General features: G+C 43.8%; 1 protein-coding gene across 2 annotated transcripts in view; it reads right to left on the bottom strand.

The window, feature by feature from the left end:
• The window catches only part of LOC126428129 (all trans-polyprenyl-diphosphate synthase PDSS1), an 804,750-nt gene that overhangs the window by 305,284 nt on the left and 475,184 nt on the right, over window positions 1–24,282 (bottom strand). For both annotated transcript variants that reach the window (XM_050090031.1, XM_050090032.1), the window contains one exon: window positions 8,783–9,052. In XM_050090031.1, coding sequence (XP_049945988.1) covers window positions 8,783–9,052 — 270 coding nt within the window. The remainder of the gene's footprint in view (window positions 1–8,782; window positions 9,053–24,282) is intronic.

Genomic DNA, 24,282 nt, shown 5'->3' with positions numbered 1-24,282 from the left:
AAGGTAACGAATACACTCGCACAACTGTCGCAATACTCCAGAGGCACGCAATTTAATTAGAAATAAATATACTCGCAATCCAGGTTTTGTGCTCAGTCGGCTGTTCACGTAATTGAATGTGTCTTGTAACCCCTGCTCACATTTCATACGAAAGGTTGCTTGTGTGCGTTTGTCGCATTACGCGAGACGACATATGCGTAACGCTCTCGATTGTTGCGTCACGGCCGGCGGACTGCCAGCTGACGGATCAGGAGTGCGCACATAGCAGGTGCAGTGCGGCCAGACCACAGCCAGGACAGCTCGAGTGCGCTGCGGGTTGGCCTGCTACCCAGGGGCTGGGCGCGTTTCCCCAGAGAAAGAGAGAGCGGCAGAGGGCTCGGGAAAGTGGAGACTGGTGGGTGACCGGTCGCTGCCCGCCGCCGGCCTTGCCAGCCACGCGACCTTCGCCCACTGCCGGCACTCCGACACGCACTGACCCACTGCACAGGCGAGACCCACCACGTGGTATCTGCACAGTCCCTCGTTTCTTGTTGACAAAGCCCGTGCAGACGTGCGTACAACATATCCCGACTGGTCACTAAAGTTGGGCGCGATCGGTCGCGGTTGGGACTTGAAAGGGTCACTGTCCGGGCCGCATTTTGTTGTTGACGTACTGGGGAGCACTCACCCTCGTGATACCAAGTGAGGAACGACTTGATCGAATAGCAGCGGCTCCAGATCACGGAAAGTGACAACGACAGGGAGACCGTTGTGCTGACCCCACGCTCCTCCGTATCCACATCCGTGGCGCCAATCCGCTGAGGATGACACGGCGGTCGGTCGGACTTGTTTAGATTTCCGAAGTCTGTTCGAACGGAGGTTTTGCTTTCCGTGTTGGGGGCTCGTCTCAGGCAGGAGATGACCATTTATAGTGATAGGTCCAGGTGGGCGGATAAACGAAATAGGACTAACTGGGTCTACTCAGCGGCCGAGCGGTTATAGGCGCTACAGTCTGGAACTGCGCGATCGCTACGGTCTCAGGTTCGAATCCTGCCTCGGGCATGGATGTGTGTGATGTCCTTAGGCTAGTTAGGTTTAAGTAGTTCTAAGTTCTAGGGGACTGATGACCTCAGAAGTTAAGTCCCATAGTGCTCACAGCCATTTGAACCATTTTGAATCTACTCAGCGCTTACAATGATGCGCTACAGGAGAAAGGCAGGTCTTGACCAGATTTCAAATGCCATTAGGATTGATGGATAACTATAACTGTTTAGTTACATAAAACTCTGAACTTCACAAAACGCAGTAAAAAGGTCACCTATGACCACAAAATCAATGACTCACAATTGGTACGACTCAGGCACTACCTGACAAAAAGTATGTGGACACTCATTAGTGGACATTCAAAAATGGTTCAAATGGCTCTGAGCACTATGGGACTTAACATCTGAGGTCATCAGTCCGCTAGAACTACTTAAACGTAACTAACCTAAGGACATCACACACATCCATGCTCGAGGCAGGATTCGAACCTGCGACCCTAGCAGCCACGTGGTTCCGGACTGAAGCACCTAGAACCGCTCGGCCACAGCGGCCGGCGTAAAGGAATGGCAGCCCATTCTTTCCTAAGAGCTATAACCAGAGGCGGTAGTGATGTTCAACGCTGGGCTCTTGAGCGAAGCTGACGTTCTAACACGTCCCTAAGGCGCTTCATGACTTTGTGCAGGCCAGTCCATTTATGGAAAGTTGTTGTTCATAAACTATGCCTGGTCTTTGTTCAGGTGTGGTTGTTCTTAAGCATTTACACTTCACAATCTCATCACCCATAGTCGACTTGGACAGCTTTAGAAGGGTTGAAATATCCCTGATGGATCTGTTACTCAGATGACAGCCACAGATTATTCCACGTTCGAAGTCCTGATCGACGCACCTCTTCTGGCCTCCTTTTTTATTGGCGTGTCATGTGACATCGTGACATTCATTCCGCATTACATATATGTGTTCGGATACTTTTCATCAGATTGTGTACAAACAGTTGGGTTACGATTTCCGAGCATGTGAAATGGAACGGTCACATGATCTCAGTCTTAGATAAAACAGGTGGTAGACTTTACTTCACTGCTAGGGTACAAGGAAAATGCATTAACTCGGCAAAGGAGGTTGTTTACCTCTTGTAAATACTACTGCTACACAACGTAGTATATTACTCAAGACGTTGGGGACCCCCACACCATACAGAACTAATATGGATATTGAACGTATACAGAGGTGAGAAGCAAGAATAGTCACAGGTTTCTTTGTCCACCACGAAAGCCTACTTATTTGTTTTTTCTTTTCTTCGTTGGGGCCACATTCATTATGTACTTTCTGAGTGAAATTGCCGCTATTTTATTTTAAGTTTTTTACTATTGATCTAGTTCACGTTAGCGTGATTTCGACTTTATAACCATTACAAGTGCAACAGTGAAAGAGTCATTTAATATCTGACATGTCTGAATGACATGTCGTCGTCGCAATATTACAACAAGTACAGCTGACGGACAAAAAATGGACAGAAGACCGAGAGAAATGCATGACTGAACATCAACGCAAATGCTAGCTCTTGTATTTAACCACGAACGACACCTCTGCAATGTCGTCATTATATTGCAAATGTCAGCTGTGGTCAGAACAGACTTCTGTGTAACTCTGAGCGCATTATGTTGGAGCCCAGAGCATTCGAAAGTGTGCAGATTGCTGGCACTCGTATGGCGTGTGCTTTCGTACCAAGATATCTGTTTTGTTCGGTCTTTAAAAGGCACCGTATCGAAGATTTGTAGCGCATAGGGGGAAAGTGGAAAAACGTCGTCCGCCAAGTCACAAAGCGAAAGAAAGTGCGTGGTGAGTGATCGTGACAGACTGTCACTGAAGAGGATTGTGATGAAAAATAAGCCAGTTGTTGAAGTCACTGAGTGTCGCACTCGCGATACGTGTCAGCACCGAAACAACACGATGGGAGCTCCATAATTGGGAATTGCAGGGCGAGCTCGAAGCCATTTAGCAGTGATACAAATGCTCATAACAGGATAACATGGTGCCAAAGTCATAAAACCTGGACTGGCCTGGAGCAATGAAACGAAGTCATTTGGTCGAATGAATTGTTTCCCATTGCAACTAACTTCTGGCCGAGTTTACATCCCAAGTGTGAAACATGCGGGGGGTACGGTCATGATTTGGACAGCCATATCGTGGTATTCAATGAGTACTATCTTTGTGCGGTCGCATTACTGTCAAAGTTGTTGCGTCCATTTCGATCGATCATGTTCGATGCTTGGACTATGTTTGTAACCCAATAGTGTTCCAAGACAATAGGGCCCATGTTCACACATCTCACATCGTTGTCACATCTTCCCTGGCCACAACAGCCATCAGAACCCAACAGTACTGAGCGTTTCTGGTGTACTTTTGAGAGAATTGTGCTTGACCGCAATCCAGCTGCATCATCAGTACCTGAGCTCGCCAATATTTTTCAGGAAGAATCGTATTTTATCCTTTGAAAACCGCAAAGGTCTTGTATTTATCCACTCCAAGACTACTCGGAGCTGGTTTGAATGCCAACGGTTTTCCCACACCGTATTAGACAAGGTAATGTATTTCATTTTTAGTGTTTCCATATTTTTATCCATCCCCTGTATGCAGTCATATACTCCTGTCGTCACGTTACGTGACTGTGAATTAAAATTATGTTTTGCAACACATATTACGCACAACGGACACACATCAACGCTGTTATAATGTTGTCTAACATAATGCTGTGGCAGGTACGAACCATAAACAAGATCAAAATATTCCTTAATAACCTCAGCAGATTTGTAGGTGGGGTTGAGATCCAACATGAATTTTTAAAATTCGGTCTTCGTTTCGTTATTTCTTCGTCTGCACACGTTTCAAAATGGTTCAAATGGCTCTGAGCACTATGGGACTTAACTTCTGAGGTCATCAGTCCCCTAGAACTTAGAACTACTTAAACACAACTAACCTAAGGACATCACACACATCCATGCCCGAGGCAGGATTCGAACCTGCGACCGTAGCGATCGCGCGGTTCCAGACTGTAGCGCCTAGAACCGCTCGTCCACCTCGGCTGGCTTGCACACGTTTCATGAAATAGCAGTATCATTAGCGGGTTTCTCATGCTTATCCATCAGACGATGATGAAACAGAATAAACAGTGAGAACCTACTGACGATTCCGCGAACAGTGGCGAAGCAAGTTTGAGTCAAGAATAGAAAAAACTTACTTTTCTCTTTCCACCAATTAGGAGTGTTGAGCTGTATTCATAAGAACAAACTCAAAATTGCGAAATTTATCAGGCAGATTTTTGACGTGAAGATTCTTTTCGGCTTATCGATCTAACTTTCTTGTATTAGAAAAAGTACCGTTAGATTTGAATCACTGATAAGTACGAGACCAATAACGTGTAAACAACGGGTGAGACTACGAATGGCTATATATCATGTCTGTACCTGTTTGTTAAGCAGTATTTGTTGCCATGTGACGTCATCGTAGCAGAGAAGACGCATGCTCATGATTGCTCTGGCGTGGAAAGGACTGGTTTTGTGAGTACGAAGATGCACTGTCATTTCTCCTCTGACCACCACAGCCGTCAGATCCCAATATTATTGAGCGGTTATCGTCTACTTTGGAGAAAATTGTACGCGATCGCTATCAAAATGCTTCATCAATATTTGAACTTGCCACTATTTTGCAGGAAGAATGGGGTGTGATTCCCTCGAGACCAATACAGGCTAGCACAAAAAAAAAAAAAAAAAATGGCTCTGAGCACTATGGGACTTATGCCGGCCGCGGTGGTCTAGCGGTTCTAGGCGCGCAGTCGGGAACCGCGCGACCGCTACGGTCGCAGGTTCGAATCCTGCCTCGGGCATGGATGTGTGTGATGTCCTTAGGTTAGTTAGGTTTAAGTAGTTCTAAGTTCTAGGGGACTGATGACCACAGATGTTAAGTCCCATAGTGCTCAGAGCCATTTTTTTTTTTGAACCACTATGGGATTTAACATCTGAGGTCATCAGTCCCCTAGAACTTAGAACTACTTAAACCTAACTAACCTAAGGACATCACACACATCCATGCCCAAGGCAAGATTCGAATCTGCGACCGTATCAGTCGCACGATTCCGGACTGAAACGCCTAGAACCGCTCGGCCACTGCGGCAGGCTAGTACACTCATTCTGGTGTCATTGTGAGGAGCAGAAAGAGCACTACTATGAACCAAAGTGAGATAGTAAAAAAATTCATCCGAATGTAAGTGAAAACCAGTATTAAACTGACAATACAAAATAATGAAACATGGCGCGCGAATTCTCGCCAGCGTCCGAAGCTGGATTCGAAGCACTCATGGTGTACGAGACAAATTAAGCGTCATATTGCTCCAAACATTATGTAACAATCTTTTCCTGACGGATCTGGATTAATTTTATGTGCTGCTCCACCACATCATCATCGTATTACAGATACCAAACACGTTTTGACCCATGAGGTAGCGCTGAAATTGCCAATGGTCCGAAAGCAATGAGTAATACAATGTGGCCATGTAACTGTATTCAGCAACATTTCGACATTCTACTACTTGACTCGAAAACGCACATCGTTATAGGCTAGTTCCTGACTATAGGCCGCTGCCAAATTTCGACAGCTGCTGGTCGACGTTTCTCCTCCGGTATGGACAGAAGCAACAAGCTTTCAAACGCGATTTCTGTATTTCCTTATATACAGAATGTAAATGGAATTCCATATACCTATTTTGTTTGACTGCGCTGAAATAAAAATGATTTTCATATCCAAGCAATAAGAATTTAACGTTTGTTGAATGCAGTACCGTATTGCAGTTTTAGCCCCTACGATGGGTAGTTTCGGTGCGCGCTGTTGTGTGTCCCCTAGCGCTAGCACGTTTCCTCACTCACTCGTACATTTATTTGTCGTTTTATTGCGTGTGCCAAAACTAAAGTGAATCTGGATCGAACTGAATATATAAAAGAAGAAAATGAAAATGAATTATATAATTACAGATGGTTTTTTGTCTGAAACATAAGAAATATTGTGCTACAGAGAGAGCAACTTCACATACAGGAGATCAAGGAGCAAGTCGCATTCGGTGTTCGAAGTGGATGACCCTTGTTGTGGAGAGGACAGAGCCAACTGTTCCCCGAGACTAATTGTTAATTCCAATCTGCTTTTTTCGCCACCATTTTTTTTTACAAAACATTAAGTACAATAAAAGGCAAAAAATCTTTGGACAATATTTTTTTAGTCTGTTCCTGGCCATTCGGTAACTTTGCAAATGGGAATCGTTCCTATCCACACCTCCCATATTCTCTTTGTAACTCATGATAATACTTGGTTCTTGCGCACTGCCAATTTTGAACTTACTTTTACAAATGTATCGTCCTGAATCGTGCTGGCTATCACGGCCTCTCTCTTGCCCTTCCATTTCATCAAAATCTGTAGTTTATGTAAGCTGTTACGTATTCGCCCTTCTTCATTTTGGCATTTTTAATTAAGTCAAATAACTTGTTTCAGTTTTGCTGCATTGTGCCAGCAACGTCAATGATCTTACTCGTTAGTTTGTCAACCAAACCTGGACTGGTGTACCAGTTGTCGAGATGAAAATGGTAACTCCTTCCCGGAAAATTAGCAAGCACAATAATCATTGGAGAAGAATAAAAATGGAATTATCAGGAAATAGTGTTTTAAAAGACATCGAAAAATTCAGGAACCCCTGCATATCAACCACATGACTGAGTCTGCAAATGAACTTCGAGATGCCAAGACTGCAGACAAGTTCTACAATTAAACATCGTTATAAGTACTCTGATCATGTTCTAAAACAGCTGTAAATAATGTTAAACACGCATAAGGAAATGGAGATAAACGTAGCTTGTTTGCAAAGTTGAGATTTTATATCCCGGATGTACAGGGTGTAAACGGTATAAGCTGCCAACATTATACAGATGGTACATCTCGCTACGCTTGACAAAAAAAAAATCTAATGAATATCTTTGTTTCACGTTCTTTATTTTTGTGTACTTAAAAGACAGAGATATTTATACGTTAGATAGTAGACGCATTTCTGTTTACATTGTCAACTGACGGCACACGACCTTACCTGCATACTACCGAATCGATGCGGCGGTCAAAGAAAAGTAACGGCCGAACCACAAAAATGTAAACAATGGACGCGGCGCGGCGGATAGATACAACCGAAACAAGCAATGTGAATAGTCACTGATTTGTCGAGAACGTGTAACTCGTTTCACGTAAACATTGATTTAAGTACAACGAACTTTTTCTCTTTTACAACATACCGAAGGTCGTGGTAGTAAATAAAAGCTAACATAAAATAAAATGTATTTCCCTTAGTACAAAATCGACCAATCCGTAACGACAATTAAATTCAGATTATTTACCTTTTCTACAACGGTACCGTAACGAAAATGAAACTAAAATTACTTTGTTTCGTGTGTTTCCGGATACACCAACACTTCAACAAGTGTTCAAAACGCTCACCACTCGATTCGGCACATGCTTCATTACGGCGAACCGAGTTTCGTCGCATTCGTTCATTCGTCCACTCACATTCATATTTGCCTTTTAGTATTGGCAGCATCGAAAATCCTCTGCGTAAATTCGTCCACATTATTTACTTGCTGAACATAAATAAGTTCCTTCATGTGGCATAAAAAGTAAAAATCCTGTGGATTATATCAGGACTGCATGCTGGCCATCGACGTGGACCAAAACGTCCTATCCATCGTCCTGAAAATCGTCTATGCAAAAACTTTCGTACTTTGTGACCAATGTGGCGCGGATTGTATACACTCCACTATGCATGTTAAGGAAATTAATTATTCCGTCGTGAGTGGGACACACTTCATCTGTGACGAGTATTTTCTTTACAAAATCATGCTGCGCAGTTTTGTTTGCAACAAAAAAACACTCTGAGAATTGTCGTCGGGGAGGGAAATCTTGCTCTTCCAAATCTTGTACGCATTGATTGTGGTAAGGACGCAGACGCTCCTCTTTCAAATGACGATGGACGACAGTGTGCGATACACCCACTAGGCAGGCGATGCTTCTGCTTCTTGCAAAAAGTAGAGAACTATAACGATCCAAATCTTTGGCGAACAGCAACAAATGTCGATCGTGCAGGAAGTCTTCGTTGTGAAAAGCGCTCTCGATAGATTCGTATAGCTGCCTCGCCATAAGTTAAATGAATATCGCATAGTTCAGTGATAGTAAATCTCCCTTTCGTCCTACGTTGCAATACCGTCTGCACAGGTAACTCGCGTATTACAGTGACTCAACCAAGCAGCCGTTGTTGCCTGCGTGTTTGCGACTCACGCTCGTGATGTCAACACTCGCAGCGGTAAATAACACGAGCCGATTGCTTGTGTGGGTGTGCCTGTGTTGGGGGAGGGGTGGAGCAGGCGCCCCGTAGTGTTTTGACCCTGCTCAATGAATTCTCCCAGTCTGCTGTGCACTATGTTTCCACAAGTCACGACTAATCCGTGTGCGCTGTCCAGTGTCTACTTTTCCAAAAACATTGTCCCGTGATGAACTGTTATCTTTTTTTCCCTGGGACAACAGTAGGAAATGGACAAACATGTTACTAGACGTTTTAAATCAATTACTCGTGTTCTTGTAAGAGGATACTTTTGGCGGCTTATACCGTTTACACCCTGTAAGCCTATACTGGAAATATGTAGAGTAGTTGTCGGCGGGATGTAGTCGGTGGTGGAGTACTCACCTCGCGGATGTCTTCGTAGATGTCTTTGAGGTCGTGCTCGAGCAGGCGGTAGGGGTCGGCCTCGACCTGCGGTAGCGGCCCGGGGTGCTGCGTGCGCATGCTGCTCAGGTAGCGGCGCGGGGACTGCTGCTGCTGCGGCTGCGGCTGGCACTGGTGCGTGGCGGAGGGTGCGCACGGCGCCGACGAGCACGCAAAGCGCGCGGGGGGCGGGCACGGTGCAGCGGGGGCCGCGCACGCAGGCGACGTCTGCGCTGTCGACGCCCTCGCCGCCTGCAACAGCCGAGAGCACAATCGTGAGGAGCCCGCACAAACAGGCAGCAAAGGGCGAGACAGGGGCAGCTCGGCACATCACACACGACGTCACACCTACAAAAGTATCTTCTACATTATTCATACTTGTAAGATCTAAAAGTCAGAGCTGGGATATCACATTCCTAAAGCAGTACGAAGCAATAATAAAAAAGAAGGTTAGAAGATTTTCGACCGCTGCTAACAAGGGAAACTCCACATCGCACCCCCTTGAGACTCAGTGGTAAGATGCGCCAGTGGATAGCCCGTCATAGGTGGATAGCCCGTCACAAACTAAACACAGATGAAGCACGAGAACATTAAGAAGATGCACTAGAGCGGTGAAAAAAGAAAAAAGAAGCAAAATAGAAACAGTGAAAGGTTCAATCTCAAGAAGTGCAACATCAAGCATACTGCAAGAACCACGTCGTCATGCAAAGCTGGAGATTTGTGTTCAAATCTCCCTCGTGCCCCATGTTTTTCGCCACAGAAAATTATGATCTTTCCCTCTGGTCACTGATGTGTCTGTTTGCTGTATCCAAATTTGCCTCTGTCCTGTGGTGTAACGTAAGTTTGCAACAGTGAAGTGTAAGGAAGGGACCTCCAGACGTACATACCCCCTATTTGTTCTACACAAGTACCACAGATTATGACTCTTGCGTTCTGTTTTTTTGAAGTTTTGACTTTTGAATTCCTTTGTTGTGACATAATTCACAGTTTATTTGTCCTTTTCATTACTGTGAGAGATTTTTCCGGCATCTCGTTTGCTCTCACTACTCTTCACATCACAAGACTCATATTCTACAACCAATTTATAATATGACAATTGCGAAACTACAGAAGGAGAACAGACATGTTAATGACTGGACGGGCAGTTCATAAATTTGTGAAAAAATGAGGCACGAGGGAACTTTAAACACGGATCTCCCGCTATGCAGTCCAAGACCGGCACACAATCGCGACCCCGTGGTTCTTATAACTCGCTCGATGTTTCACATCTTGAGCTTGGATCGTTCACTGTTTCTATTTTGCTTCTTTTTTTCACAGTTCAGTACACCTTCCTGTTTTAATCCTTGATCTGTGTTCAGTTTTTGACGGGCGATCCACTGCGTAATTTTACCACTCAATCTGAGAGGGGTTCGATGTAGAGTTTTCCTTGTTAACTATACAACAGTTCAAGTTTATAAACACAATCGCCAGTAGCTCAGTGGACGGCATACGAATCTTGTAATTCTGAAGTTCCTAGTTCGATTCTCGTTACTGGTAACTTTTTTAAATTGTTATTTACACTACGTGTTTGTTATCAAATGGAAATCCTAATTAACAGACACGGAACCACAATTTTTAAAATAAATAAAACCTTTACTTTTCAATTAGAGATAGTACATAAATAAAGTTTGGTGCACACAAGTATAATGCATTATCGTTAACTCAAATAATTAGACAAAGCACTGTTCATTCGAGAAACATAATAGTATTTCAGTTTCTATTGGATCATTCCCATATTTATAGCAAATTTTAATTTACTGTGAATACTCAAATTTTAGTAACTAAAAATAAGTGACAAAATTTGATGTTCAGCATTTCATATAATCATTCACCAAATTTAAAATCTTAAAATGCTATCATAATTTACTTATTAAGTTAATGGTTTGTCAAGTATTAAAGCCAGAGACTGAGTACACTTTTTCAGGCTGCGTAACTCACGACGCAGATGTTACCCAGACTATATTCGTCCTGTATTTGAGAATAGGAGACTTAGCGACGTTCAACAAACAAACTTAACACACATTTGTAAACTCTTAAGAAACATTTTCTCCTTGACGCCGCCCACAAAATGATGAAAGGAAGAAAAATGTTTTCGCTTACTACATTTTGGCTGTTCATGCACGCTTAACGGCAACAATTTCACACACTGTATGGATTGTAAAGTACTCAGACGTTTGAACCTGTTTTATGTACGAGATTAAGGTTTTTGAAAGAAACGAAAGTCGTGGTGGGAGGACTGTCTAACTGGTTGTTTTAATATGACTCGACATTCGTTAATTAACATTTCAATTATTTTGTTAATAAATAACGAATTTACCGAAAAGTAAAAAAAAGGGTGCTGCTACCGAGAAGCGAACCAGTGAGGATCAGTCTGAAAGGTGTAACCGTCAGATAAGCTTATCTGTCTGCACACAGAGTGAAGTGCGCAACTTTTTCGCTCTAAAAATCTTTTTACTTGTTAAAGATATTACAAGTATCCTTTCACCTAGACGAATAGTGACCAGGGGCTCATGAAATAAAGACCGACGCTTTTTCCAAACTTCGTGATTTATTGAGGTAACAGACTTCACCTTCATTTTGTAAAGGATTCTTCTTTTTTCCTATGATAGGGTAGAGATCTGTGTGGGAAAAATACAGTGGTAAAATTCTATTTTAGGTCTGACTAACAATCATAGAGTACAGATATATAGAACATTGGCGTTTATATGCTGTTGTTGGGACCTTACGAATATTGGGCCTCCTTGAAGTTTACGCCACTTTAGACAGAGAGTACATTAAATGTTACGTATCGTGTGCCGCGACTGTGCTGGTTTCCGTGGACAACTAAGTAAACTCCCCGGGAATGTGCTACTGAAACGACCATAAAAACACCACAAAACCTCATAATCAGTCTATTTTTACTCTTTAATTACTTGTAAAACCTGCAAACATTATTATCACTAAATCGTCTAAATATACTGCTGTGGCACAGAAATACAATAAATGCAACTTCCTGGCAAATTGTATGCCAGATTTGGTCTCGAACCTGATACCTTCGTCTTTCGCAGGTAAGTGCTCTACCGACTGAGAGCTATCCAAGCACGACTCACGACCCGTCTTCACCACTTTACTTCCGCAAGTACTTTACCTTCTGGATATGCTACAAATGTAATTAAAATTTTTATATCATCGCTGGCTGTGTATCAGTCATTAATAAAGGAGCGTAAAAATGTTGGACTTCAGTTCATCAGCCTCTGCTCACTATTCACACAGTTAACAGGAGATTACGAATACATTTAACGAATCTAAACTTATTTGAGGTGAAAAAGTGAATAATGATATTACATCCACCCTAGATACTAGTATGTTAACGGCATCCAAATGCACGTAAGCGTCAGCATTTGCCATACCAGCCGTTAATCAGGATCTTTGATCATATGTTTGCCGCCGCAGCTGATTGGTCAGCGACTCTGACTGATACGAGTAAGAGCAAAGTTCCAATTCCGATATTGCGAGGGAGTTTTCCCCGGTGCGAGGACTGGAAAGGAGGGCACTCAACCTCGTGATGGCAACTGAGGAGCTCCTTGAGTGAGGAGTAACGGCCTCAAGAACTGGGAAGCTGGCAACAGCCGGTACAACTGTGTTCTGAAGCCGTACCCTTCCACTGGCAGAGGATGACGTGGCGGTCGTCGGCACAGACAAGGCGAGCAGACACAGCTTTACCTATAGCTGTATTCAGCATCACGACGGGCTCAAAAGCTAGGTACAGAGCTCAACTACAACAAGTCACAGGGTCTCGTCATATCAAAGGGAAAGTTGGAAATTCAACATTCTCATCAAACAATTTCTCCCTTAGACAATGATAATTTCCATTTACTCTATGGGAAAACTATGAAAAGCCTCGGCATAATTTTGAAAGAGCTACTAAACTGGGCGTGCTTCTCCATAGGATAAAGCTAAAATGTGCAGTTAGATGATTACTAGACGACTGATACATTTTCTGACCGTGAAGGCATTTCGGTGGTTACGAACACAAACCTGCTGCTCTCAGGCAGGAATCGTTTCTGAATTAAATGCCACTAGCCCACTAGTCACAGACGGTCTAGGGCGTCAAGAAACAAATAGTGTACTATTTGAGACGTGTGACTATTTCGTTGATAACTATAGTCTCAACGCTGTAAGTGATATATATATATATATATATATACACACACACACACTGAAGGGTCAAAGAAATTGGTCTAGGCATGCGTATTCAAATACAGAGATACGTATACAGGCAGAATATGGCGCTGCCGTCGGCAACGTCTGTATAAGACAAAGCGTGTCTGCAGCAGTTGTTACATCGGTTATTGCTACTACAATGGCAGCTCATCAAGATTTAACTGACAAGGGGAGGCCGCCAATTGTGAAATTCAGATTCGATTCATACTGCGTATAATAAAAGCTCATGGCCAGAGGTGTAATGTGGCAAAGCACCAAGATGCACTTCTCAGCCGTTGTCGAGAAAATCGACAGTTAAAAGAAACCGTTGCGGTGAAATACTCTCTACGATTATCAATTTTCTACAGCGTGGTGGTGCAGCGGTAAGCGCTCGAGTTCGTAATCCGAAGGTCGCCGAATCGAATCTCGCGCCATACAACCTTTTTTTTAGTATTTGTTTTTTGTAATTCAAATATATATACATATATAATTCTCGGCAATCAGTTGCAACAATTATGCATATAATAAGTTGTTGAAAGTCGTTTGTCGTGGAAAAACTGGCGACTTCGAACATATTATGTTTTCCGCAAACAAAGTTGTATTTCACAAATGTTATTAATTGTCTTCATAATGTTAACCACGTATAGTTAACGGAAGACGTAGAAACGATATTCCGAAACGAATACGTATAGCGTAAGTCAAACGTTCGAATTAGAATAGAGAGCCCACGAACAGAAATTTGCTGTGGCAGGTATGAAATATAAACTCCGTTACTCGCTCGTTACACTTGAAGGACAGATGTTGAATAGGCCGAAACGAGCCGCCGCATAACAGCGTAGTTGCCTGCTAACTTCCAAACAAGGTAGATGCGGTCCCTAGCGCAACTTATAACATCGTCGAAAATCAGTGCGGACGTGAGAGCTTTGGTACACCCTGTTAAACAAACGGAAAAATGGAGGCGGTACAATTGGAGAGCGATCCGCCTTCACCAACATGCATAAGCAATTCATTAATAGTTTATTACAAGAAACAAATACCGAAAAAAAAGGTTGTACTGCGCGAGATTCGATCCGGCGACCTTCGGATTACGAACCCGAGCGCTTACCGCTGCGCCACGACGCTGTAGAAAATTATTAATCGTAGAGAGTATTTCGCCGCAACGGTTTCTTTTAACTGTCGATTTTCTCGACAACGGCTGAGAAGTGCATCTTGGTGCTTTGCCACATTACACCTCTGGCCATGAGCTTTTATTATGCGCAGTATGAATCGAATCTGAATTTCACAATTGGCGGCCTGCCCTTGTGAGTTTGAACGTGGTGTTATAGTCGGCGCACGAGTGATGGTGCACAGCATCTCCGCACGAGCGATGGAACACAGCATCTGCGAGGAAGAGATGAAGCGAGGATTTTGCCGTACGACCATTCCACGAGTTTACTGTGTATATCGGGAGGCTGGTAACACATCAAATCTCTTACATCGCTGCGGCCTCAAAAAGATCCTGCAAGAACAGGATCAACGACGACTGAAGAGAATCGTTCAACTTGACAGAAGTGAAACCGTTCCGCAAACGGCTGCACATTTCAATGCAAGTGTCAGCGTGCGAACCATTCAACGACACTTAATCGATATGGGCTTTCGGAGCCGAAGGCCCATCCGTGTACCCTTGATGACAACACGACACAAACCTTTATGATTCACCTGGGCCCGACAGCACCAACATTGGGCTGTTGATCACTGGAAACATGTTGTCTGGTCCGACGAGTCTCGTTTCAAATTGTATCGAGCGGATGGACGTGTACGGGTAAGGAGACATCCTCATGAATTCACGGATACTGCATGTCAGCAGGGGACTGTTCAAGCTGCTGGAGGCTCTGTAATGGTGTGGGGCGTGTGCAGTTGGAGTGATGCGGGACCCGTGATATGTCTAGATACGACCGACAGGTCACACGTACGTAAGTTTGCCGTCTGATCAATTGCATCCATTTATGCCCGTTGTGCCTTCCGACGGATTTGGGCAATTATAGCAGGGCAATGCGACACTCCAGAAGTTCACAACTGCTACAGAGTGGAACTAGGAGAACTATTCTGAGTTTACATATTTCTGCTGGACACCAAATTCCCTAGATTCGAACATTATTGAGCATATCTGAGATGACTTGCAACGTGCTTTTCAGAAGAGATCTCCACCCCCTCGTACTCTTACGGATTTATGGACAGCCCTGCAGGATTCATGGTGTCAGTTCCCTCCAGCACTACTTCAGACGTTAGTCGAGTCCATGCCACGTCGTCCTGAGACACTTCTGCGTGCTCGCTGGGGTCTACACGATATTAGGCAGGCTCTTCAGTGTAATTACAAGTTAAACAGATTACTACGTCAGTCACATATTGAATGCTCCATTCCGTGTTCCAGTGACCTTCAGGTGAAAGATTACGAAAAGTACGCTCTTTCAGCGGGCAGTCAGGAGCAGAATCGAGTTTTTTCCGTAACAAACCAAGTGATGCACATGTAATGTGCAGTCCTGCGGAAGAAGAGCAAGTAAGATCTACGAGACGGCCGGTGATTGCATATGCTTTTCCCTGTACGAATGATGCAGCACACGCTTTCACTTCTTACGCACACTTCATGACAAGGCGTGAAAGGCACGCTGCTACTACTACTACATACAGCACTTGTCACTAACGACAAAATCAATTTCCTTAATTTTCCATATGAAGGTGCCTGAATGAGCATAGTAAGTAGCAGACTAATGCAGAAAGTCTTTAATTGTTTCCGGCTGGTGTTGAAAGCCATCAATGTTCCTTTAATGGGTAATGAGAAAGGGAATCCGCTTGTGACTGGTTATGTAGACGAATGAGCGAACCTAGTACTACGATAGAATTATCGATAACTCTGCTGTCTTAGCCGCCTGAGCGACGTTTCTTTCATATCGAACGATGGCAGCATGCACTTGGTTGGAAGTGGGCCATCGATGTGCCACTCAGAACGACACATTTAGTTAACGGACAGCGACCGCTAGATATATCGCAGTATTATCTTGTTTCCAGCTACCATTATTTAGGTAATTGTTAAGAAAGACACGCAAAAGTGGTATGTATTTAACCTTTCCAGAATGAGATTTTCACTCTGCAGCGGAGTGTGCGCTGGTATGAAACTTCCTGGCAGATTAAAACAGTGTGCCGGACCGAGTCTCGAAATCGGGACCTTTGCAAAGGTCCCCCGCTCGAGTCTCGGTCCGGCACACTGTTTTAATCTGCCAGGAAGTTTTATTTAACCTTTGCGATGATTATTCTTCATGTTATATATGGTGCCGGAAGGTTTTCTGTCTGGTAACTTACGGAATAGTATGTAAAAGTGATAGCGACAGGGAAATTCATATTCCAGAAAAAGGTGGAAACAAATACACTGCTGGGAGAAAAGTGGAGCCCCCAGAAAGTTGCGTCAACTTGAAGGACTGACACAAGGCACTGAGCCCCATGAAACAATTATTATCAGAATATACACACTTTCCTTCTTCTTATGCACATATTATAAAACTTAAGTCGACTGCCGCATCTTTCTGTTTGTCTGCAAAGGCTAATCTGAGTAACTGTGTAGGAATATTGCAATAATAGCTAGACTGATTCACGAGGAAGGATGGTATATACACAATGAAGAGCCAAATGGTACAGGCATGCGTATTCCAACACAGGGATATATAAACAGGCAGAATACAGCGCTGCGGTCGGCAACGCCTATATAACACAACAAGTGGCTGGCGCAGTTGTAGGATCGATTACTGCTGCTACAATGGAAGGTTATCAAGATTTTAGTGAGTCTGAAAGTGGCGTTATAGTTTGTGTACGAGCGATGGGACACGAGGTAGCGATGAGGTGGGGATTTTCCCATATGACTATTTCAAAAGTCTAACGGTGAGTGTCAGAAATCCGGTAAAACATCAAATCTCCGACATCGCTGCGGCCTCAAAAAGATCCTGCAAGAACGGGGCCAATGACGACTGAAGAGGATCGTTCAACGTGACAAAAGTGCTACCCTTCCACAAATTTCTGGGTCATCAACAAGTGTCAGCGTGCGGACCATTCAACGAAACATCATCGATTTGGGCTTTCGGAACCGAACGCCCACTCGTGTACCCTTAATGACTGCACGACACAAAGCTTTACGGCTCGCCTGGGCCCGTCAACACCGACATTGCACTGTTGACGACTGGAAACATGTTGCCTGGTCCGACGAGTCTCGTTTCAAATTGTATCGAGCGGATGGACGTGTTCGGGTATGGAGACAACCTCATGAATCCACTGGCCTTGCATGTCAGCAGGGGACTGTTCAAGTTGGTTGAGGCTCGCTAATGATGTAGGAGTTATATGGGACCGCTGATACGTCTATATACGCCTCTGACATGTGACACGTACGTGAGCATCCTGCCTGATCACCTAAATCAATCTATGTCTATTGTGCATTCCAGCAGGACAATGCGACACCGCACACGTCCAGAATTACTACAGAGTGGCTCCAGGAACACTCTTCTGAGTTTAAACACTTCTGCTGATCACCAAACACTCCAGACATGAATCTGGGATGCCCTGCAAGGTGCTGTTCAGAAGGGATCTCAGCCCCCTCTTACTCTTGCGGCTATGTGGACAGCGCTGCAGGATTAATGGTGTTAATTCCCTTCAGCACTATTTCAGACATTAGTCGAGTCCATGCCGCGTCGTGTTGCAGCACTTCTGCGTGCTCACGGGGGCCCTACACGATATTAGGAAGGTGTACCAGTTTATTTTATTACCACTGAGCCAGTCAAGTCGTCGGGCAGTACATACATAGTGCTATGAGTACGAAGCCGAGGAAACATTTTTTGGGGAGTTGGGTGGAGGATCATGATCATGATCTTCCCATGGCAACCTCAGCCCCCTGCCCCCCCTTCTGCGACCTTCACCTGCGGACAATTCGACTGAAATGACACTAACCATACGGCCCCGCAAAATGCTCTCTGTGACCTGCGCTAGGCTCCGTTCCCGTAAGTTGCTGACAATACAGTGAGTCAGCCGCCTAAACTACTGCGGACTTTCGACTCTCGCGTAGCCCGGACCGGTTGTAAACAAAAACTGGGACACCGTCTGCACGCCAGGCGGCTAGGGCAGAGCAGGGCTTTCCCACTTGCCACGGGGCGCCGTTCGACTCGCGCGCAGTCCTCCGGTCCAGAGGCGAGGCCTTGCGGACGACGGCAACAAACAAGCGAAATACCAGTCACACAGTACCAGACTGTGCATAATTAGATTCGACTGGATTTAGTTTTCGTTCCACTGACAAAAAAATGAAATGCTTCTCCTGGGTGTGGAACAAGTAAAAAATCTAATATCTATAATACTATCTATAGAATCTAATATCTGTAATACTAACTACCTTTAACCGCTTGGCCACCCCTGCCGGCAATGAAATATAGTTACGCACTTTAATAAATTATCATACACAAAATACCTAATTTTGACTGTTGTGACCAAGCGCTGTCAAAACTGAAATCTAATGTGAATACATTACAGTGAAGTGGGACTGCTAAAATTGGCAGAATTAATACACTGTCAGAATGAAATATAGTTAGGCATTTTAATAAATTATCATACACAAAATACCTAATCTTGACTGTTGTGACCAAGCGCTGTCAAAACTGAAATCTAACATTTATTTAATCTGGTCTAACAGCCTTTGTTAAGTTCAAATGGCTCTGAGCACTATGGGACTTAACATCTATGGTCATCAGTCCCCTAGAACTTAGAACTACTTAAACCTAACTAACCTAAGGACAGCACACAACACCCAGTCATCACGAGGCAGAGAAAATCCCTAACCCCGCCGGGAATCGAACCCGGGAACCCGGGCGTGGGAAGCGAGAACGCTACCGCACGACCACGAGCTGTGGACCTTTGTTAAGATATTCATCTATAGTATAGAGGGAGTTGCCTATCAAAAAGTCTTTCCAAATCTGTTTCAACTGTGCTTTGTCTGGAATCAAGTTTTTAATGGCTGCTGGCAGTTTATTGAAAATGTGTGTTTCTGAAAAGTGGACCCCTTTTTGGACCAAGAAAAGTGATATTAGGTCTCTACGCAGATTGTTCCTATTCCTTGTATTTATACTATGTACTGCGCTATTGGTTGGAAATAGAGATATATCACTTGCAACAAATTTCATTAAGGAATAAATATACTGAGAAGCAGTGGTGAGACTGCAAAGTTCCTTGAATCGATTTCTAGATGAAGTTCTTTCATTTACTTCAGAAATGAGTATTATTACACGCTTTAGCACGCTAAATCATCTGCTCAATTTGACGAGTATTTCCAGAATATGATCCTGTATGACATAATAGAATGAAAGCAAGCAAAGTATGCAAGTTTTTTTTTTATATTTATATCTCCTACATCTGTCACCATGCTCACTGCACATACAGTCTTGTTTACGTACTTCAGCAGTTTCTTTGTACGCCCTTCCCCACTGAATCTATTATCGAGTTGAACTCCCAGTAATTTAACACTGACAACCTCTTCGATCTGCATGCCTTCATATGTTATACACATTCTGGAAGGAAATCTCTTACAGGTTCTGAACTGCATATAGTGGATCTTTTCAGAGTTTAACAACAGTGAATTAACTTTAAACCATTTATTAATGTAAGTGAAAATTTGATTAACAGCCATTTATAAACATGTACTTAACTTGCCACTTATTGCAATGCTGATATTTGATTAATGGGCATAAAGCCGTGATCCAATGCATAATTCTTCCAGTAGATAAAGGCAATACTACAGTGTTAATGAAGAAAGAAGACTACGGGAGTAAAATTCGGGACTTATTGGAACCAGGAAGATAAAACTTAAAGGAGATCCAACAATTTTTGTTCTCAGGATAACGAATAAGCCTCTTCAACTTCTCCCACTGACAAGAACGGACTTTTCAAATCAGAAGCGTCGGTACCAAGACTGTATGATTTATCAAAGATTCACAAGCAGAGCATTCCACTGAGACCGATGGTTAGCGCAGCTGTCGAACATGTCGGACTTAGCCATTCTCCTGCAGCCGTCTATATCAAGAACTACAGTTACATTAAAGATTGTCGGCATCTATCGAAAAATTGAAATTCGTCTGGCTGAGTGCAAGTATATTATGGTCAGTTTTGAAAGAAATGCGGGGGAGAAAATTATGTCCAGAAATCAAATATCAGCAATATCGTGAATAACCGCTGCATTGCATTCCAAAATTGTTTATATTTCACAGTATTCATTTATTTGTGGTCTTGGGCTTACAAGACTGTCATCAGACTGTAACTGACTATAGTTGTCAAACCGGGTACAATACGATAGTTGTCAACAACACTGAAAAATATGTTGCAAATCGAGAACAAGGTGCATACACAGAGTAAATCTTTGGCAATGGAATCGTAATGTAAGTGAATATGTAAAACAGTAAATAAATGTGATGGGGAAAAAACTGAAAACATTAAGACCAAATATCGAGCAACTCTCCCCCCCCCCCCCTCTCTCTCTCTCTCTCTCTCCCCTGTGTGTGTGTGTGTATGTGTGTGTGTGTGTGTAAGGGGGGGGGGGGTGAGCCCGGGCGCGAATATGAGATGGAAGTGAGGAGAACAACATTAGCAAAGAATTATACGCAGCAGAAGAGAGCATGCAAATGTGGAAAAGAAGCTAATACACTATATTATGTTTTATGTAAAATTAGTAATTAGAATAAAATAAAATTAATACAACACAAGAATACTAATGAATAGTTTGAAGAGCATTATCTATTGAAGGTGCATAAACAGAGTTAAAACTGTAGAATACGCGCATTTTATGCTTTTTATATATACTACAGTTTGGAAAAAGCGACACACGAAGACAGAGAGATATGATCACAATGAAATTTATTCCACCGATTAGGGACAGGACGCTATACAAATGACTAGATATACAGACTTGTATATGCACTGTGAGTACGGAAATTCAGTACGTAGTAGCGCCACCACGTGCTGCAATCAGAGCCTGTAGAAGTGGTGGCGGCACGGATTCGAAGATCGTCTGAATATGCTGCTAGGAAGTACTCTTCCACGCGATTTGCAGGCGCGTCCACAAATCAATTGTAGCTGCAGGAGGACCTGAACGAACAAGTTGGCGACTGACCATACTCCAGGCATGGAACGTTGAGCGATATGTCAGGTGAACGGGCAGGCCAGCGAAACAGTGACAATCGCTGTTATTTAAAGAAGGTATGCACGTTACTCGCCACATGCGGCTGGGCGTTGTCCTGCTGGAATAAGGAAACACCTGCAGAAGGGACGGTGCCTCGGGTTGTAAAACCTCCTTGATGTGGCAGTAGCTATTCCGTCTGCCCTCAAGACGCAGGAGGCGAGATCGGGAGTTATAGGCAATGGCGTCTCAAACCACACATTTGGTATTTGTCCGCTATGCCGCTCGACAGTACAGTCTACCCGATTGTATTCACCACGGCAGCATCAAAAGCGTTTGCGGCCATCACAGCACGACAAGTTGAAGAAGGGCTCGTCCGAAAACACTACATTTTGCCACTCAGCATGCCAGTGTCGATGTTCAAGGGCGCACTGGAGTCTGTGGCGCTGGTGGGTTCTGATCAACAGAAGCTGACGCAATGACATGTGTGCCACCAGTCCACTCCGCAGAAGGCAGCGTCGAACCATCGACGCTGACATGTCCACACCAGTAGCAGAGCTCCAACGTCGCCCCGACACTGTGCACGAAGCTATTCGTCCGTTACGGCCAGCGGACAAGATGGCGGTCATCTCGCAGTATGGTCACATTTTGTCACCACTCTAGGAGCGTGCCTTGTGCGAGACGCAATGTCACGAAATTACAGACCCCCGTCCAGGAGGCCAATCCGTCGTTCGAAAGCACTTAAATGTCGATATTTCTCCCTGTGATGTTGGCGAGGCTCAGTAGCAATTTAGTTGCACTTTTCCATTTCGTATGATGGTTCCACACCGACCTGTCGGGCCACATCTCTGCAATTTAAATCACTTACTATGCTTCCGCTGTTCTTCACGTACTCTTATCGTGGCGCGTTGCGGATCTCGGCACCACCTGAGTGTTTCACAATCTACAAACAGTAGAGTATTATGAAGTTATTACACCGAGACGCGGCGGAAGAATCAGTTGACCAGTCATACCAATTCAGAATTCCGTCATTCTCTACATTTTAAGGAAAGGGAGATACTTGCACTGAGAATAGGAATGGCTAATATCACAGCAGGATAAGAGGTTGACGTACATTGCAGTCCAAAGCACCATGCCAACAAAATCAGGACACAGACAGAAGAATTTTACGATAGGACATGTAAAGACAGTAATAAAAATTAGGTAGTGGCACGTACGTTTCTCCTGTGAAACTCTATATGAACGTAATAATAGACTGTCTCAAATATAGTAAATACCGAAGAAGCGATGGAAATTTGAACCATCTTATGCTGGGATTAGCTAAAAATGTTCAGCACAAAAACAAACAGTGGAAAAACCAAGCAAAAATGACAATCCCTCAGTCAAAACGAACAAAAACTAACATGTATAAAATAATCTATGACTACCAACAGAAGGGCATACGAGGACAGCTGTAACTCCATCTCTATAAAGAAATTTATGACCTACGAAAACTAAATTAGCACCCTTGCCCCGTCACAAAAGGAGACGTGTCTGTCTGAAGCAAGCCACAACCTGTAAACGTACCAGTCAGTAGGAACCAGAGTCATCTTTCGTCAAATATCAAAACTATTTTGCTTTCCGCCGATATTCTCGTCGCAACTAGCTGTGCTAGACTGCTTAAATTCTAATCGCTTCCAGTTGCGCTATCAACATGTAATGTTTTCCTCGAGTGAGCAGTCTATGTAAAGTATTATCATGTTTTTTTAATAAGTTTAAATATTTTGTGAAATGATTTGCCTAAACCAAGAAATAAAATACATTAGAGAAACATCTAACGCAACTTTGAATGATGCTCGCCGGCCGTTGTGGCCGAGCAGTTCTACGCACTTCAGTCTGGAACCGCGCGACAGCTACAGTCGCTGGTTCGAATTCTGCCTCGGGCATGGATGTGTGTGATGTCCTTAGGTTAGTTAGGTTTAAGTAGTTCTAAGTTCTAGGGGACTGATGACCTCAGATGTTAAATCCCATAGTGCTCATAGCCATTTGAACCATTTTTGAATGATGCTCAAAACCACATACATAAGGTGAGATACTCATATATTACTGACTTCAGGAGACCGCAAATGTCCTCATTCAAAGCACTAAGACTAACTTAAGTACAGAATTTTAATTTTTCAATTAGCAACTCAATTGTGGTATATTATTTCGAGCATCATTGAAAGGTGCATCTAATGTTTCTCTAATGTACTTCATTCTTTTAGACAGATTAGTTCGCGAAACACTGGACATTTAATTTTAATTTTTTTTTCTTCTTTCAATTTATGTTCAAAATCATGAAATGTAATATATAAGGGGCAGCCAAATGAAAACTGAACATCCTCCACAACGCGACCATGGCGTAGTTCCATTCAAAAGTAATCACAACACACGTTAAGACGTTTATCTCACTGCCAGCTGAGACGATCAAATTTCTGTTTCGTAGAACGCCATCGGTCGCTGACGGATCCACAATCGCAACCACTCTAGCACTTGCTCGTCCGACTGAAACCGACATCCACGCGTGTCTTTCTTGCCGTCGCCAAAGGCATGAAAATCACACGGTGAAAGGTCCGGGCTGTATGGAGGATGCCACAGTGTTTCCCTACCAAATCGCTCTTGCGTAGTCTTCGTCCGATTGGTAGTGAGGGGGCGAAAGTTATCGTGCAGCAGGTTGGTTCCGTCAACATTCCTGGGCGGTTTGATGTTATGACGCATTGACTGTTGTTCCACGCCCGACGAAGTCTAGGAGCAGAGGTCCCTGCAGTCGAAGGACGAGGTCATCATGACCTTATCGCAACTTCTGTGAACAGCTTGGCATTTCTTTGGTGGGGAGATGTGGGACATTTCCACTGTATGCTTTGCCATTTTCCGTCGGCTTCAGAATGGTGGTACCAGGCAACTAATAGCATATAACCCCTACTGGCCTGAAACTCGTCATTCGCATTAGCTAAAAAGCACCGAATGGTGCGGACGGATATACCTGTCGAATTCCCTGAGAAAGAGCAGGCTGTGGACAGAAACATCCGCCATGCCAGCTTATAGGGTTAAGGCCAGAGTAAGCGAAAGTTTC

Source organism: Schistocerca serialis, chromosome 12, assembly GCF_023864345.2.
Source record: "Schistocerca serialis cubense isolate TAMUIC-IGC-003099 chromosome 12, iqSchSeri2.2, whole genome shotgun sequence".
Taxonomy (NCBI): domain Eukaryota; kingdom Metazoa; phylum Arthropoda; class Insecta; order Orthoptera; family Acrididae; genus Schistocerca; species Schistocerca serialis.
This window is presented reverse-complemented; position numbering and strand designations above follow the sequence as displayed.